This window comes from Lepidochelys olivacea (genome assembly GCF_965140295.1).
Source record: "Lepidochelys olivacea isolate rLepOli2 genome assembly, chromosome: 5".
Lineage (NCBI taxonomy): Eukaryota > Metazoa > Chordata > Testudines > Cheloniidae > Lepidochelys > Lepidochelys olivacea.
The window spans coordinates 74,122,475-74,141,921 of NC_140415.1; the positions used below are offsets into that span (position 1 = coordinate 74,122,475).

The following is a 19,447-nucleotide window of genomic DNA, read 5'->3' on the forward strand; positions in this document are numbered from 1 at the left end:
ATATCTACCTCCATATCCTCCTTCCCATTTGTCGTCCTACCATTATCCATAAGCTCCTCATTAAAGACTGAGGCAAAGTATTTGTTTAGATATTGAGCCATGCCTAGATTATCCTTAACCTCCACTCCATCCTCAGTGTTTAGCGGTCCCACTTCTTCTTTTTTTGTTTTCTTCCTATTTATATAGCTATAGAACCTTTTACTACTGGTTTTAATTCCCTTTACAAGGTCCAACTCTACATGGCTTTTGGCCTTTCTCACTTTATCCCTACATGTTCTGACCTCAATAAGGTAGCTTTCCTTGCTAATCCCTCCCATCTTTCACTCCTTGTAGGCCTTCTGCTTTTTCTTAATCACCTCTCTAAGGTGCTTGCTCATCCAGCTTGGTCTACAACTCCTGCCTATGAATTTTTTCCCCTTTCTTGGGATGCAGGCTTCCGATAGTTTCTGCAACTTTGACTTGACGTAATTTCAGGCCTCCTCCGCCTTTAGATCCACAAGTTTTTCAGTCCAATCCACTTCCTAAACTAATTTCCTTAATTTATTAAAGTTAGCTCTTTTGAAATCAAAAACCCTAGTCACAGATCTATTTTTGTTTATGCTTCCATTTAGTTTGAACTGAATTAGCTCATGATGGGGACAACCTTGGTTCGACCTTACAACCATTTCTTCTATGAGGTCCTCACTACTCACCAAAATCAAATCTAAAATGGCATCCCCTCTTGTTGGTTCAGCAACTACTTGGTGAAGGAATTCATCAGCTATCTTATCCAGGAAAATCTGAGCCCTATTATTATTACTAGCACTTGTCCTCCAGTCTATATCTGGGAAGTTAACATCTCCCATAATCACGCAGTTTCCATTAGTATTTACTTCATTAAAAACATTAAAGAGGGCTCTATCCATACCCAAATTAGATCCTGGCGGTCTATAGCACACCCCAACCACTATCCCAAGGGAGGCTCTAGTAGCTTTCTTCCTCAATGTGATTTTTGCCCAGACAGACTCTCTTATCCATTCCATCACTTTTAATTTCTTTACAGTCTACCTCAGCATTGATATACAATGCTACTCCACCACCTTTGCCTTTATTTCTGTCTTTCCTAAACAACACATACCCTTCAATACCTGTAGCCCAATCATGACTACTATTCCACCATGTTTCTGTTATCCCTATAATATCTGTTTTCACTTCCTGCACCAGTAGCTCTCGTTCCTCCATTTTGTTACCTAGGCTCCTCGCATTAGTGTACAAACATCTTAATTTTTGCTGTTTGGCCTCGCTCACATTCTTTACCCAATAAGGCACAGACATTCTACCACCAGTATCACCTATTAGACTGGTATGTACACTACCCTTCCTCCTTATGTCCATTTTCTTCCCTCTCAATGTAAAAATCCGGCATGGAGATTACCTGGACATCTCCCAACCATCTTCCCCAGATTCCTAGTTTAAAGCTCTCTTGATCAGTTGTGCCATCCTCCATCCTAGAAGTTCCCTCCTTACCCAGGTGAAGTCCATCCTGAGAGCAGTCCTCTGTCCATGAATGCTTCCCAGTTGTCATACATCCCAAAGCCCTCCTTATAGCACCAGTGCCTGCGCCATCTGTTGAGCATCATAATCTTGTCACACCTTTGTTGCCCTTTTCTAGGAACAGGCAGAATCCCACTGAAGATCACCTGAGCCTTGATTTCCTTAAGCGTCTTCCCCAGCCTGGCATAGTCTCCCTTGATACGTTCCAGCGAGAATCTAGCTGTATCATTTGTTCCCACATGAAGGACAATCAGTGGATTATTTCCTGTTCCCGTTAGGATCCTCTTCAGAGCTAGAGTCTGTTGATATTCAGGGAGCAATGGAAGGCTTATGTATTCAGTGATGAATGGGGGCTGAGGTGAGATAGTAACGAGGACAGTTCATGTTATGCCATTTGTTGGTTTGGTTGATAGGTATTTTCTACATGCTCCCAGAAGTTTTGTAATGGGTACATTTTTAGAAAAGAAACAACCAACTAAATAGCCTAGTCATGTTAATTATAGCCTTAGCACTTTGTTAGGCCTTTAGGAAAATTAAAATGCATCACTTATAATCTATAGTGTTGTCAGTCAAAATATATAATTATACATACAATATAATTACAGTTGGATAATATGGGTCTTTGTTGGGCTTGTCTTCATAGAGATACTACTTTCATCTCCCTGCCATAAAAATCTCTATGTACCTTTCTAATACCACACTCATCACTAGGGTATCTGAGCATCTTATGCTCAAATAAATTTGTTAGTCTCTAAGGTGCTACAAGTACTCCTTTTCTTTTTGAGAATCTTATGGCGTTAGAATGTGTCCGACCCAAAAGTGGTGCTGAACAGGAATCATGACAGAATTTCAGCTTATGACAGACAACAGAAGTTTGATTTGGCTGAAGTCAGTAACACTAACTCCCAGCCAGACATTCACTTAATTATCAGGAACAAGGTGGGTGAAGTAGTATCTTCTATTGGACCAACTTCTGTTATTGAGAGACAAGCTTTTGAGCCACACACAGCTCTTCTTCAGGTCTGGAAAAGGTACTCCAGCATCACAGCTAAATGCAAGGTGGAACAGATTGTTTAGCATAAGTAGTTAGTACATATTCTAAGGGACCATTCAAGGTAGAGTGGCCTGTTACCACCTCTGTAGTCAGAAGACATTCTCTCACCACCAGAAGGTGGTCCAGTAAAAGGTATTACTTCATTCACCTTGTCTGTCTAATATTCAGGGACTGATACGGCTACAACTACCCTGCTTCATGGAATGCTGGTACTGGCTAGACTCCACTGGTCGCTGCCTTCAGTCCCCCGAAGTATCCATGGGGCCACTGCCCAGGATGGTGTGCAGCTCCTCGTAGAAGCAGCATATCTTTAGTGCTGCACTAGAACAATGGTTGATGTCCCTTTCCTTCTGGTACGCCCACCTCAGCTCCTTGATCTTAGCATGTCCCTTCTCCTACATACCACGAGCAATCTGCCCGCAGATATCAAAGTTCCTATGGCTTGAGCAAAGCTGCAACTGCATAGCCTCCTCTCCCCACAGACCCAGCAGATCCAACAGCTCCAGTGTATTCCATGAAGGAGTGCGTCTGTTGCAGAAAGCCAGCAGGATCAGCTGTGAACATGTTGTATGAACAGTCCAGGCCGAGCAAATGGAAAGAGGAATTTCAAAATTTGTGGGCCTTTAACTGGAAAGAAGTGCATGCGGGGCAGCAGAGTTCAAGCTGCTCACCAGAGAGGTCATGATGGGCATTGTGGGACACCATCTGAAGGCCAATTAGGGTGACATAAACAAGCATAGTGTCGTACACTGTTACTGTGTCGCTCAAACTACATTGCAAAAATATCTGTGCCTCTTATCAAGGTGGTTTTATTTTGTCGGCATAGCAGGGAAGTTACGTGGTCAGATGAGCATTTCAATGTGTACACCACTGTTTTATTGATGAAAGCTGACTTTTGTCAACAAAATTGTAGTGTAGACAAGGCCTGAGTAGAACCTGGTAGGATGGCAGACTGTGATCAGCTACATGCTCCCTTTGGGCTACAAAGGAACTGCAGGATTTAGGAGTCTCCACAAATTTGGTAGAGCATGGAATGGCAGGGTATAAGTTGTCCCATGGAAGCTTGCAGACGTAGCGAGAGGGTCATTTTTATTTCGGGTCACTATCTAGTTTTCTTTTAATTCTTTTAAAAACACATGACAGTACCACATGTTGTGGGAATGTCTTCTGGTTAAACATGTAGAAAGAAGTTGGTACTAGAATTAAAATAATTTTGGGCTTTAGCAATCAAACATCAGCCAAGAACTACATATTAGGATATTTAATGTTGAATTTGGGCCTCTCTGCAGCATATTGTTCATGGTTTCTGAGAGCAGCCACAAAGCGAATGATTTTACAGATGAAAATAAATCATGGCACAGAGTAGAACAATAATGTTCTGACTTCTTTGACCTAGTGGCCAAAGGGTTACTTTCTCCACAGGGACCAACTACCTGAGTTTAAAGAAATGGGAGCTCCATTTTTAGAAACATTTGACTAAGGAACTCCAAGGCCCAGTCCAGACCTGCTTCCCCCCCTTAACTTTCTTCAGCTTCTTTTTCCCCCTGCTTTCATACTTTCCTTCCTTCCTTGTGTGTGTTTCCACCCATAAGTTGCAAAGCATTTAATTATTTGATTTCACAGTTAATATTAAGGTTGTTGCATATACATATTAATGGTATGTTGTACATTACAGATGGTAACTTTAATTTTAGAAAAGAACCCCCCCCCCAAAATTATTTTTCTATTGTGATTTTGCTATTGAAAAGTAACAAATTTTAAAAAATTAATAAAAACCAGACAGTAATTAAATCAAATGGATCAACGTACACAAAAGAGCTCTACTAACCTTCAGAATTAAAATCTTCCTCCCTTGATCCACCCACCCCTTTAAGGAAAGTAGATAGGACTTGTACCCTGCACTGTACTGTAAGGCAACAGAACAAGGTTCTGTTCATGCTGATCAGTTTTGTTTTATAATCCTAAATCCAGTCTTTACATACTCTCCTCTTAGCTGTCTATCTGATGCTGCCAGCTGCTCTAGTAGTTGCTGAGCAATTGTAGTCAACATTGTCTGCGTTGGACACTGTACTAGGTCACTAAGGAATTTCAGGGGTTCTTCAGTGGCTAGGAAAATCCCAAGGGGACTGGAGCAAGACTTGTTCTGGAGACCTTACCAGACCTTAGAGAGGCCTGACTGACAACATTTCAACCTTAGACAATAGTATTTATTCATTTCTGAATGTTTGGCAAAGCTGAGTATCAGCCTCCATACAGATTTAGTACCTGGTCAGTCAGCAGGGGGTCTCCCAGGAGGTGTTTGTTTTGGTACACAATATAAATGAGAAGAGATTCATAGCCAATAAGAAGTTTCACTCTGTTGTCAGAGTCCTTGACATCATAAATATCACAATGAATAAATAGGCCCTGATCCTCAGCTGTACTAGGGGCACCTTGTGTAACTCCATTGGTGCAAAGCAGCCCGAAGCTAGTGTGCTACAAAACCACTGTAGCAGCTCCTACATCACAGCCTACTAGTTGGTTGGTGTAGGGTGCATGGCCAGAGCTTCCCATTGTCTTGGTGATTCCTAGCTGCCATAACAGCCCCTGAAGGCTATTGTATTGGCTGTATTTTAGAGCAAACCGAAGGCTGCTTTAATATAGGTGCACTTGGTCTGTCTGTGGCAAAGGCCTAGGATCGGGGAAGTGTAAAACTAGCTAATGGGGCCACCAGAACTACAGGTGGTGTAGGGGCAGAGGGCCCTATGGGGATCTGATGGGTTTAGAGTGGATATACCTCCTCCTCCCCATGGGGGCAAATCCCCTTCGCAGCAAGATGATGTTGCAAGGGAATTACGTGAGGGAATGCATATGGAGATTTCCTCCCCAATTTCACTTCTCTTTGGTTTTACCACGATAGGCTGATGTGGCCTGATTGTGCATAACATTTATATATATTATGTTCAAAGCACTGTACAGACATAACTAATTCCATAACACCTTTGTCAGGAAAGTGTGAAAGTATTATTCTCATTTTAGAGAGAAGGAAATTGAGGCAGCAGGAGAAATTGCTTCTCTGAGGTCACGCAGCAAGTCAGGATTAGAATACAGGATCTCCTAATGTCCAACTGCTATTGAACAGATATTGTGCCAAGGATCAAATCCTACTGTCTTTTCTCCTCAGCAAGGGATAACTGGTTTTGATCAGAAGTTCATGGTTACCACTTGCATAGAACAAGTGATTTCAGAGAATGAAACACTGACACAGAAATGGGTATTAAAAAATATTAAAATACCCAAATGTTATGCTTCCCTTTTCATTAGAAACAGCAAAGACTTTACTACTGGATTAATACTTCCTTCGCTCCCCATCAATATTACACAAGTGCACTTAAATCTGACTTAAACAATTGAATCATAGGCGTTAATCCTATCATGTACAGGAAAAACACATACTAGTGTAGATCCATTTTAATAAATCTGGGGAAATATGCCTAAGAACTGGGATACTGAAAGTGTTTTAAACTTAAATAACTCAAAATTATTTAACTTCTAAAATTACTCCCTTCCTTCTTTTCCAACATGAATGCATGACTCTTATCTTTAAGAGAGACCAGGTGGGTGAGGTAATATCTTTTCGCTAACTTCTGTTGATGAAAGAGACAAGCTTTTGAGCTACAGAGAGCTCTTCTTCAGGTACATCTTCTCTCTAAGATCTTCACAGTTTCCCAAGTTCCATCTCTCTATGCATCACTTTGTCAGTTTTTTCTTTAAGATTTGAACAAAAAACAAGTTTAGTCAAAAGAAATTGAGAGCGTTTGTTTATTTTAATTTGTAAAATGCACCTACCCATTTGGTCAAGATGCATAATTAGAAAATATATGCTTTTTAACAATTGCAAACATGACAAAAGTAGTGCACACATATTTTGAGATTCTTATTTCTTAAAATAGCAGCATATATTTTGTAGGGCGCCGAATATATTTCCCAGGTTTTGTAACACTTGTAAGTATTTTTAATATATTTATATTTCTGATCTAAAGATTGTTATTAATAGAATAGCTTCCTTACAGGATGTCATCCTGTGCCGCTTTTGTTGGCTCTCAGTAGCAGCCACTGTTAGTACTACCCTATTTATTATTTGTTTCCAGTAGCAGCTACAACATGTGAGGAGCTGTACAAACTTAAAGGAAGACACGGTATCTGCCTAGTAGAGCGTACAATATAAAGAGAAGCCAAATAGATACGGGTAGGGGAAGTGGCATATCACAAATAAGAGGGTCAAGGTGATGATTGGCCACATCTTGATAATACTGCTGAAAACATACAGATGTTAAGTAATAAAAACAATGACAGGTTTCAGAGTAGCAGCCGTGTTAGTCTGTATTTGCAAAAAGAAAAGAAGTACTTGTGGCACCTTAGAGACTAACCAATTTATTTGAGCATAAGCTTTCGTGAGCTACAGCTCACTTCATCGGATGCATAAATTTGAGCTTATGCTCAAATAAATTGTTTAGTCTCTAAGGTGCCACAAGTACTCCTTTGCTTTTTGCGAATAAAAACAATGTCTTTATGGGAAACTCTTTCCACCATCTTTTCTGTGGGTTAGTTTCTCAAAAGAAGGTGTTTCTCTCGTACTTGAGATGAGTAAGTAAAATGAGTAAACTAATTTACCTCCTTCAATTTAATTGTCGATTTAACTGTCTTTATGCATGTCTTTCATCATTCCAATAGCTCTAGTGTGTCTCATTTATTCTTTCTTTCTTCCACATTGCTTGCTGTTGCCTATATTTAGACTCCTGGAAAATCTTCTCCACTTGTTTAGCAAAGCCAGGACTATCTTCTTCCAGTGCATTAATGGCTTGCAGGACACAAGGAGTCTTCTCTCTTGGAAGTGGATTATTCAGTGGCCTCAGTGGTATGACAGAGTTATATTTATGCTGTTTGTTAAGAGCGTTCATCAGGGAGGCATAAGACTGGAACTCACACCAAGCCTCACTCAAGAAATGTTCTGTCAACAGAATAATAGTCCATGCTGACCTATTCACAGCATCATTTAAGTTTTGTAAGAAATGTCTACCACTAGGCATTTCAGCAAAGATTATTCCAGGTTTAATACAAAAATTATTTTGTAGCAGATGCCGGAGTCGGCTGGCTTCATCTGCATCATTCTGAGCATGCAGAATCACAAACTTGTAAAACACATCCTCAGGATCCTCATCACTGCTGAGAATTTCTGGAACACTTGTAGCGATCCCTTCTATGTCAAGAGACAGGCCACACAATTCATGATTTTGCTTGAAGTCTCTCTCGCCTGCACTCACATTGGTATCCTTTTCTGTGTTATTTGGTAGAGGGGGAGGATTTCTTTTGGACTTAGTGTTGCCCATTATGATAAACATACAAGTCAGAAGATGTGTTCACGTGGTTAACATCTACTCATTTCACTCTAAAAAACAAAAAGTAAAAAGCTGTTGAATCTTATGACAACCTAAAAAAGGCATTCATAGCAATCTAGAAATAACCTGAACTGTCTGAATTGGGCTATTATACATCTTAATGAAAGATAGCAAAAATGCTGAAAGGGACCTGATGGCAAAAGTGGACAATAAATTATATGAGCGAGCAATACGATATTTCAGCAAAGAAAAAAGTGTTGTTAGACTACAGCAGCAGCATGTCATGGAACAGAGAGTTAACTGTCCAACTATATAGATCTCTGGTAAGATTACACCTTGAATACTGTGTTCACCTTAAAGATGTTCACCAAAAAAGATGTCAGCAAATTGGAGTAAATTCATAGAAGAGCAAGAGCCCATGTATTATACAGTATGTTAGATCTAAATTATGCAACAAGGCTCCCTCCATAAATGCACTGAATTCTGCAGAAAACCAGGAATTATATGTGACAATGGTTAGTTGATTATAAAGCCATTTGATAACCTTCAATTTTATTGAAATTCCAAAAATATTCCCACAAAGTTCTATTTCTGTAGATTCATACAACACAAATGGAGATTTAGAGTCTGGTTCCCTTCCCACAGAAGTCAGTGAAAAGCTTCCAATAGACTTCTATGGAAATTGGATTAGACCCACATAGCCACATACTTATATTATACATATGGCCTTATAGAAGAGCTATAAAAATGTTTAAAGAACTAGAAATGACCGAGGAGGAAAGATGCAAGTATGCATAGACTGGTGAAACAATAATTGAAGGAGACATCGTAACACAATTTATAAACATATGACGATAAATGTAAAAAACAAGGAGGGATTGGAATTGTTTTTAGAATGGGTAAAAATGGTATGATGCCCAGTGATTAAATGAAATTAAGAAAAGAACAATTTAGGCTGGATATCAGAAAAAAAACCCTTCTGGTTGTGAAAACTATTAAGTTATGAAATAGTCTCTGCAAGGAAGTGGTGGTAGACTCTTTGCTAGTCTCACTTTGAAACTGAATTAGACAAAGCACTATAAATTGTTTGGGCTCCATCCTGTATTGGCTAGCATTTTACTATTTAATGTAATAGATCTTCCCCATCTCTAACCTATGTGAAATGGCACAATGAAAGCAAAGGGAAACTGGTAACCTTTTTGTACTTTTAAAAAAGATTAAGTTTTCATCATTGACGCAAGTGAATAAATAATTAAAAAAAAACAGATAATATTATGCAGAATATTTTTAGTTAAAGTGCTGTACAAAGGGTTAGCTATTCATTTGGAACATGCCAAGGAATGTGATTCAGTTTTTGTGTGCTCCAGTAAAGGGGCATCCATATTTCTTGAGTGACATATAAGTCATGATGTTCTACTAACGATAGAGCGACTGCTTTGACAGAGCCCTAGCAGAATGACACTGAAGGGGATCAAGAAATCTATACATACACTGAAGAAAACAGATGAACGATTTTGTAATTCCTCATGAAATGATGACCTGAGCTAACAAACCAAATCATTGTAGTGGGATTTTAGCATCTGTTTTTTTTCACATGCAGTTCTTTCCCAAAAGAGAACGTTGCTAACTTTCTATTTTAGTGCATCACTCCAAGATGATTTGTGTTTCCCATTAAAACCACTGACCCATGATAGCAGCATACTTTTAACTAAAACTTGGTCTGCTTTATCATGTAACCAGAATTCAATCAGCTATTAAAAATGTCACAGCCATAAGCTATAAACTTGCTTCTACTTTAAAGTGATTATTATCTGTTAATAATATAGCACTAATGAAAATTAAGGAGTATATGGCAATTATTGAATTGTTTTGTAACACTTCTCTTTACATATAGATTAGTGTCTAAAAACCTTGATACCTTTTCTGGGATTTTAATAAAATTAAATTCATCCAAGGTGGACTACTGGTTTGTATATCTATTGATTAAAATGCTTTCCTATTTATTTTCACAAGTCGTATTGACAACAGCATCATAAAGCACACACATTTCTGCAATAATACAACACTATCTTGTATTAAATAGATGAGCTATATTGTCATCTTATGTTTGCTTTTTAGAAAGTAATATTGTGAAATGGATCATTTCACCAAGGACCATATTGCTCCAATCCTATAAACATTTACCATGTGAATAGCCTCACTGATTTCAAATTAATTAAAAATATTCTTAAAAAAACTGACATTTCAAAGGATATTTATTCCTGTTTATTAATATGCCCTAGAAGCTTTAACCTAGCTTTGGTGCCGTAACAATTTATTTGTCCTCCACAGCACACATAGAGACTTGTTAACGTTGCTCAGTGCTGAGAAAGAAATGGTTTTTGAAAAGTTGCATGAAAATTGCACAAATTTTGCAAACAGATACAGTATAAGAAAAAATGTTAAACCAATATTTTGGCTGATCCACCATGCAAATACCTAAATGAAAAGCAGTTTGCTCTTGCATTGCCCGTACCTGCTGTATTTTTTTTTTAAAGTGCTGAAATTCAGTTTTTTTTCTTTGCAATATTGGAACAGATTTTATTTTAGTTGGAACAGCGCCACCTTGTGACACATACTTACAACATAGCATCAGCATGTACATCATTCTTTATATTAAATGTATGTCAACATGTTTTACAGAATTAATACTTGGCCAAAATGATCCATTCCATTTCAATAAGCAGAAGAGTCTGAGATCCAGCAGATCCTCACCTAAGACATATGGGCCTGATTCTGTTTTAATACTGTTTTTACAGTGGTATAATTCCACTGACCTCAGTGGAGTTTCTCTTGATTTACACTGGTATTAGCAGAATCAGGTCCAGATGATGTGAGGCTACAGCTCTGGGTATTTTCTTCTTCCCTTGGACCAGAAGGAAACTACTGTCCTGGAGTTCTGGACAGGGCAGTGCTCCACAGAGCAGGAGTGGGAAGAGGTAGGGCTGAGACTCAGCCAGCAGTATCCCTTGAGGAGAGGATGATTTTGTCCAGATTCTTATAACATGAAGGGTCAGATTATTACTAGTCACTCTTTGGCAAATATGTATTTTTGTTGGCAGAGCCCAATAACGAGTGTTTCTTCACAGGGAGAATGTATCTATGTAATTTCTTATTCTCTCAAATGATTTTTTTTAATAAAATTAAAACTTTAAGTAAGAACACAGTGCCAATTTGGCCCCAATTTCTGTATTTTATCTTTTTAACTACAGAATGGAGAAGCATTTGGGGAAGGTTTACACAATGCTGTCATACTTTTTTCAGTAACAGGAAGGGGAAAAAAAGCAAGTTACATATTACAAAATATATCTAGGCTCAGAAGGATTTGTGCATATCTTCTCTGAATTTCACCAGATATCAATATTTAGTTTTTAATGCTGATTAATAATTTGTTAATTATTTTAATAGAATAAAAGAGTCATTCCACTCTCACCGCAACTCACACACACTGGGTTGAGTGTCCAGAACAAACCCCCTTTCAGGGTTTCCTTTAGTTTCAATAAAAATGAACTATAGCCAGGCTTGACAGAATATTTTTTTCATAATGTCAATGGATAATATCAATGTTTATTTGTAAGCATTTTAAAATATTTAACTTTTCACAGTTGCAAGAAATTACAGGGATCAGATATTTATTTAATGACAGCAGACATTGAGATTCAAATAGTTAAAGCTTTATAAACTGCTATAACACAAACTGTCAGCATCATGTCCAGTTATACAAAGTAAATCATACATACCCATTTTTACTTTATACCTGTTTGAATTCATTCACTAATCTATTTGTAACAACCCTAATTTAAAAGTCTAAATCACTGGATATTTTAATCTAATAAAGTTCTCATGCAGTATTTTCCTTATTTTGCCTATCTGTAAATTTCAGTTATCAATGGAAATGTATTTTCATCCATTTGAGAGCCTATGATGAAACCAATGTTTACTGACATTTACCAACAAAAATCTAATCCTTCCAAGCCTTACTATACTCTGAGCTCCCCCTTGAGAAAGCGGTTTCTAGGTGTTTTCTCCCCAAGAATTCCCCTCTCACTTCCAAGTCCCTCCTTTCCCAGAGCAGAAGTTTTTAATGCTGTAGACTTGAACTAAGGAGACTATGCCCTAGCTCAGGGGCGGGCAAACTTTTCGGCTTGAGGGCCACATTGGGTTTCTGAAATTGTATGGAGGGACGGTTCGGGGAGGCTGTGCCTCCCCAAACAGCCAGGTGTGGCCCGGCCCCCTATCCGACCCTGCCCCGCTTCTTGCCCCCTGATGGCCCCCCGGGACTCCTGCCCGATCCAACCCCCCCTGTTCCCTGACCACCCCTGGACCTGGACCTCCCACCACCCCATCCAACCCCTCCTCTCAATCCTGACTGCCCCCCACCCCTGGAATCCATGCCCCACCCAACCACCCCTTCTCCCTGTCCCCTACTGCCCCCGGAACCCCTGCCCCTGATTGCCCCCCGCTGCCCCATCCAACCCCCCCTCCTTCCTGACTTGCCCCCCCGGGACCTCTGCCCCCATTCAACCCCCCTGTTCCACGCCCTCTGACTGCTCCAACCTCTATCCACACCCCCGCTCCCAGACCATCCCCCCAAACTCCCCTGCCCTCTACCCAACCCCCCATGCCCCCTTACCGCGCTGCCTGGAGCACCGGTGGCTGGCAGCGCTACAGCTGCGCTGACCAGAGCACGTGGATAGGCAGCCGCGCTGCCCGGCTGGAGCCAGCCACGCACCGTGCAGCACAGAGCACTGGGTCAGGCTGGGCTCTGCAGCTGTGGTGCCCCAGGAGCTTGCAGCCCCACTGCCCAGAGCATTGTGCCAGCAGCACAGTGAGTTGAGGCTGCAGGGGAGGGGGAACTACAGAGGAGGGGTCAGGGGTGAGCCTCCCAGGCCAGGAGCTCAGGGGCCGGGTAGGAGGGTCCCGCAGGCCGGACGTGGCCCACCTCTGCCCTAGCTTCTAGTTTGATTCTACAGAATGGTGCTACCTCTGCTTTCATGTATCTTACATTCCTCAGAGTAAACTTGAAAAATCACACTTTGATCTGAAAATTTGTACCTACTATTGTTACAAGTAACACCAAAAAGAGCTATAACTGATATTTTTTTTCTCCCAAAAATCTATTTAAGTTAAATTTCAAAAGACTGTCAAATGCTCCAAGTAATCCATGGGAATACATGAACCTGGGAAGGGTGACATGATCCTTTGTGCCCCCACCACCAGTCACCTTTCCTGACTGTCAAATTTATACCCACGGATGTGGATATCCACAGATAGAAATCTGTATCTGCTGAACCGCAGGGCTCTCCCGGGAACTGCATCAGCAAAAGGAACAGAACGTGGGGCTGCCCGGTGGCCCCATGCCGGCAGCTCCTCCGGCTCCTCCACCACCCCCAACCCTGCCCACAGGCCTTCCACACAGCTATATCTCCTGTCTGGGGTCTGTACAGCCCTACTGGAACGGACAGGGCTGGGGTCGGAATAGAGGTGCCGGAGGAGCTGCCTGGGTGGCCCCACATTCTGCTCCTTTCGGCGGTGTAGTTCCCGGGAGAGCCCTGTGGTGTTCAGCGGATACAGAATATGTCTTTCCAGTATGGTGTGCCAGCAATAAATGATCGTACCGGCTTATTTGCACCACTGCTTATGCCCACCTAGACTCTTGTTTAATCTCAAGTGTAAATAAATGATGGGGATGGGGGACTTCAGCTACCCAGACATCTGTTGGGAAAATAACACAGCAGAGCCCAGATTATCCAACAAGTTCTTGGAATGTATTGGAGACAATATTTTATTTCAGAAGGTGAAGAAAGCTACAAGGGGAGAGGCTGTTCTAGATTTGATTTGGACAAATACGGAGGAACTGGTTGAGAATTTGAAAGTAGAAGGCAGCTTGGGGAAAAGTGATCATGAAATGATAAAGTTTATGATTCTAAGAAATGGTAGGAGGGAGAACAGCAAAATAAAAATAATGGGATTTCAAGAAGGCAGCCTTTAGCAAACTCAGGAAGTTGGTAGGTAAGATCCGATGGGAAGCAAGTCTAAGGAGAAAAACAACTGAAGACAGTTGGCAGTTTTTCAAAGAGACATTATTAAGGGTGCAAGAGCAAACTATAGCACTGCATAGAAAAGATAGGAAAAGACCACTCTGGCTTAACCAGGTGCTTGTCAATGATCTTTAAAAAAAAAGTCCTACAAAAAGTGGAAACTAGGTAAAATTACAAAGGATGAATATAAACAAATAACACAAGTATGTAGGAACAAAATTAGAAAGGCCAAGGCACAAAATTAGATCAAACTAGCTAGAGCAGTGGTTCCCCAACTTGTTCCGCTGCTTGTGTGGGGAAAGCCCCTGGCGGGCCGGGCCGGTTTGTTTACCTGCCGCATCCGCAGGTTCGGCCGATCGCGGCTCCCAGTGGCCGCAGTTCGCTGCTCCAGGCCAATGGGAGCTGCTGGAAGCGGCGCGGACCTATGAAGCGAGCTGTAGCTCACAAAAGCTTATGCTCAAATAAATTGGTTAGTCTCTAAGGTGCCACAAGTACTCCTTGTCTTTTTAATGAGTTCTTTGTTTCGGTTTTCACCAAGAAGGTTGGTGGTGATTGGATGTCTAATATAGTGAATGCCAGTGAAAGAGAGGTAGGATCAGAAGAAGCTAAAATAGGGAAAGAACAAGTTAAAAATTACTTCGACAAGTTAGATGTCTTCAAGTCACCAGAGCCTGATGAAATACATCCTAGAATACTCACGGAGCTGACTGAGGAGATATCTGAGCCTTTAGCTATTATCTTTGAAAAGTCATGGAAGACGGGGGAAAAGAAGAGGAGTCCAGTGGCATCTTAAAGACTAACAGATTTATTTGGGCATAAGGTTTCGTGGGTAAAAAGCCCACTTCTTAGATTTCAGAAGACTAGAAAAGGACAATTATAGTGCCAATGTACAAAAAGGAAAATAAGGATAACCCGGGGAATTACGGACCATTCAGCTTAACTTGTGTACCCGGAAAGATAATGGAGCAAATAATTAAGCAATCAATTTGCAAACATCTAGAAGAAAATAAGGTGATAAGTAACAGGCAGCATGGATTTGTCAACAACAAATCTGTCAAACCAACCTGATAGCGTTCTTTGACAGGGTAACAAGCCTTGTTGATGGGGAGGAAGTGGACGACATGGTATATCTTCTTATATATAAATATAAACTGTGTCACACAACCTTCTTAAAAACAAACTAGGGAAATGCAACCTAGATGGAGCTACTATAAGGTGGGTGCAAAACTGGTTGGAAAACCATTCCCAGAGAGTAATTATCAATGGTTCACAGTCATGCTGGAAGGGCATAATGAATGTGCTCCCCCAGAGATCAGTCTGGATAAGTTTCTGTTCAATATCTTCATCAATGATTTAGATAATGGCATAAAGAGTACACTTATAAAGTTTGCAGACGAAACCAAGCTGGGACGGGTTAGAAGTGCTTTGGAGGATAGGGTTAAAATTCAAAATGATCTAGATAAACTGGAGAAATGGTCTGAAGTAAACAGAATGAAATTCAATAAGGACAAATGCAAAGTAATCCATTTATGAAGGAACAATCAGTTGCATACATACAAAATAGGATACGACTTCCTAGGAAAGAGTACTGTGGAAAGGGATCTGGAGGTCATAGTGGATCACAAGCTAAATATGAGTCAACAGTGTGACACTGCTGCAAAAAAAGGAAACATCATTCTCGCATGTATTCACAGGAGTGTCATAAACAAGATACGAAAAGTAATTAATCTGACGTAATTAATCTGCTGTACTCCGTGCTGATTAGGCCTCAACTGAAATATTGTGTCCAGTTCTGGGTGCCACATTTCAGGAAAGATGTGGAGAAACAGGAGGAAGTCCAGAGAAGAGCAACAAAAATGATTAAAGGGCTAGAAAACATACCCTATGAAGGAAGACTGAAACATGATAACCGTTCTCAAGTACATAAAAGGTTGTTACAAAGAAGAGTGAGAAGAATTGTTCTTCTTAACCTCTGAGGATAGCAAAGAAGCAATGGGCTTAAATTGCAGCAAGGGACGTTTAGGTTGGACAACAGGAAAAAACTTCCTGTCAGGGTGGTTAAGCCCTGGAATAAATTGCCTAGGGAAGAGAATCTCCATCAGCGGAGATTTTTAAGAGTGAGTTGGACAAACACGTGTCAGGAGGAAAGGTCGCGATAATACTTTATCCTGCCAGGAGCGCAGGGGTCACTTGCTACACCAGGTAGCAGTTTCTTACAATAGCCGTTTCTTACACTCCACCACATGCCGGTAACTGCAACCACTGGCACATTCCTACAGGGAGCAGTTTAAGACACGACACCGGCTGGTGTCTGAGCGCAGGGAGCGGGGTGGGGCAGCGAGGCAGCCGCAGGGCAGGCGGTGCGGGACGCGCGCGCAGGGGAGGAGCGGCGGGGCCGCGCGCTGCGCAGGGTCTGGCCGGGGCGTCGCGTGGGCCTGTAGCTCAGGGGAAGCGGCTGGGGCCCAGGCTTTCGGCGGGTCTCCCCCCAGGAAGGGAAGCGCCGCGGGTGGAGTCTGGGGCGCCCCGCCGGAGTCACTTACCGGGCAGAGGGGCCGGGGCCGCTGGTCCTTTCCCCCAGGCGGAAGCGGTGACACTGGCTGGCGAGGGGCCAGGGCGGGGCCCGGCCACAGCGCGTGTGACCGGCAGGACCCCGCCCCCTCACGCCGAGCGCCGCCGGGAGCGCCCGGCGCGGCCTGCCTCCTCCGGGGAGCCGACTCGCCGCGCCTGCCTCGGGGCCCGCGCTGGGCTGGCTGAGCCAGGGCGGGCACCATGGGAGCCAGGCCCCCGCCTCCCTTTTCTGTACTTCCTAAACGGTGAATTGGAAAGCGGCTGGAACATAGGTGCGCACAAGGGCATCCTCGGGTCACGTGAGAGATTAAAATGTCCCGTCCCGTCCCCCAGTTTGGAAAAGCGACGAACCCGAAGAAGAGCTCGGTGTATTGGGAGCGTGTCTCTTTCACCCCCCTTAGTTGGGCCAATAAACGGTATCACCTCACCCTCCTTTGCTCTTCATGCGTCAAGGCGTAAGCCAGCCGCCCTTGGGAGGCATTCAGAAGTTTTCGTGGTGTGGCATGTTACTGCATCAGTTCCCATTTCAGGGGTTCTTTCACCTTCCTCTGTAGCGCCCGGTACTGGGCACCGCCGTACCCGAATGAGAGAACACTGGGCGCAATGAACCTCTGGGCCCAGTGGCAGTAGTTATAGAGTAGGCTCCAAAAAGTGATTTAGGCGTTGTTCCATTTTAAGGCACCGCTGTGACCCACAAAACTCCCCCTGGGCTGCGGCATAACCCCGTGGGCTCCTAAAGTCACTCAGCTCCTATGGTTTTGCCTCTGGGCGTGCACTCTGCAGCCCCACTTGAGGTGGCTGAGTACCTGTCTCCTGCCTGAGGATGAATACTGCTGCCTCACTTCAGATGTTCAGATGCCTATCTCCGGCTAAGCCCCAGAGCAATTCACAAACTGGGAAAGAGGCATTCAGCCCCTTAAGTCATATAGAGGGACCTAATCCAGTAGGCCACTTGCGAATATGCTATTAGATTGGACCCCTCATGGAAGCTTCACACAGAACAGCCAGGACTCATCCGCAGAGGAGGTTTTAATCTTGTGGCTCAAATACTTGCCTAGAATGTAGGAGGCCCCTGGTTCAAGACCCCTTTTGCCAGCTGAAGAGGAATTTGAAAGGGCATGTGGCACTCTCAGATCAAGTTGAATAGTTAAATATTAATTGGGGCAGACAAAGAATGATTCTATAGCCTAGTGCTTAGGGTACTTACACAGGGAGTACCAGGCCGGATATTAGGAAAAACTTTTTCACTAGGAGGGTGGTGAAGCACTGGAATGCGTTACCTAGGGAGGTGGTGGAATCTCCTTCCTTAGAGGTTTTTAAGGTCAGGCTTGACAAAACCCTGGCTGGGATGATTTGTTGGGAATTGATCCTGCTTTGAGTAGGGGGTTGGACTAGATGACCACCTGAGGTCCCTTCCAACCCTGGTATTCTATGATTTCCCCCCCATTGATGGATCTCTAGCAGACCAAGGGACTTATCTCAGAGAGAGGTGGGGTATAGGACACAGCTGTAGCATCAGCACCTTCCATGGGCTAATTTAGGCAGTTTTCTTCTTAGCATATTAGCTTTGTGGATTGTGTTCTTGGGTGCCTGCCTCTCCCTATTCATTTTTTTTTAACCTTATGCCCAAAGCAAGAATTTATGTAGTTACAGGTGAAAGCACTGGTGAACACAGGAGATCTAACAGCAGGGATAGGATAGGGGCATCAGGTTCAGCTGTGGTTAGAGAGGGGAGAATGGGATGGGCAGAAGTTATCCCCCCTCACGTCTCTAGGACATGCACAAACGCAGCTCAGGGCCCGATTCATAGTTGCCCTGAGCCTTGTGGCATCTTTTTTACCAGGCCCAAGTGTGAGCACAGGGTTGGAGTGGCAACGTCTATGCACTGGGGTTCATCCACAGGGACAATGAAGAACTGGACCCCTGCAGGAGGTCTGGAGTGGGTTTAGCAGGTGACATGACTCATGCCCGTTTGCTCCAGGAGTCACAGACCTCTGTGGCTAGCTTGGTATCAGTGGGCAGGACTGTACAGTGGGGGACCTGAGAATGCAGGCCCCTGGATTGCCAGGGCTCTAGGCTGTTGGGTGGTTACAGTGTTGGGTGAGCAGGGGCTGTTACAGCGGGAGTTTCCCTTGCAGCTTCTCCACCAGGGCCTGTAACTGGGCACTGACATCCTACAGGAGGGGTGCAAACTACTGGCGGACCTGCTCAGCAGCCTGGTCTAGGGAGTCCCACACCTCCTCAGCCTTCTCCATATTCACTGTTAGGCAGGCGTTCCTATACCCAAGCTTTGTGGCTCATAGTCTTATACTGGTGGGAGAGTGGCACTCTATGGGAAAGAAAGCATAGAAACAAATATAGTAAAAATATTAAATGAATCAAACAGTACCATGGTTTCTCCATGGATAGAAATGCCATGCTTGCATAATAAATAATAATAGAAGTAGGAACATACTACTGACCACTTGCCCTGGATGAGGATAGTGACTATGAAATGCTCAGGGAGATTAGAGGCTACATGAAACAGAAAACCCAATAATAATGGGGGATTTCAACTATCCCCATTATTTTCTGGGAACAAGTCACCTCTGGACAGGATGCAGAGAAAAAATTTCTAGACACCATGAATGACTGCTTCTTGGAGCAACTACTGGGATTCCCTCTGATATCTTTTCCACTCAGCTTATTTAGAATACTTTTTCCGGTTTGGGATCCAAAAAACTCAGACTGCACATTTAGTCACTCAGGTTCCTTTATTTGGCATACAGCAAATCTCTACTGAGCTGAGCAGACTCATGCATAGGTGGTGGGTATGGGATATATCACACATGCAA

General features: G+C 42.8%; 1 protein-coding gene across 1 annotated transcript; it reads right to left on the reverse strand.

Annotated features, from left to right (window-relative positions):
• Nucleotides 1-6,409: 6,409 nt before the first annotated feature.
• Nucleotides 6,410-16,962, reverse strand: TICAM2 (TIR domain containing adaptor molecule 2). Its single transcript, XM_084629055.1, has 2 exons — nucleotides 16,586-16,962; nucleotides 6,410-8,015 (listed from the first exon to the last, which is right to left on the reverse strand). The coding sequence occupies exon 2, from the start codon at nucleotides 7,966-7,968 to the stop codon at nucleotides 7,303-7,305; it is 666 nt and encodes a 221-aa protein (XP_084485181.1). The 5' UTR covers nucleotides 7,969-8,015; nucleotides 16,586-16,962; the 3' UTR covers nucleotides 6,410-7,302.
• Nucleotides 16,963-19,447: the final 2,485 nt, after the last annotated feature.

Bases quoted from the DNA above. Each gene is read 5' to 3' on its own strand.
- TICAM2 (XM_084629055.1), bottom strand. From the start codon at position 7,968: ATGTTTATCATAATGGGCAACACTAAGTCCAAAAGAAATCCTCCCCCT.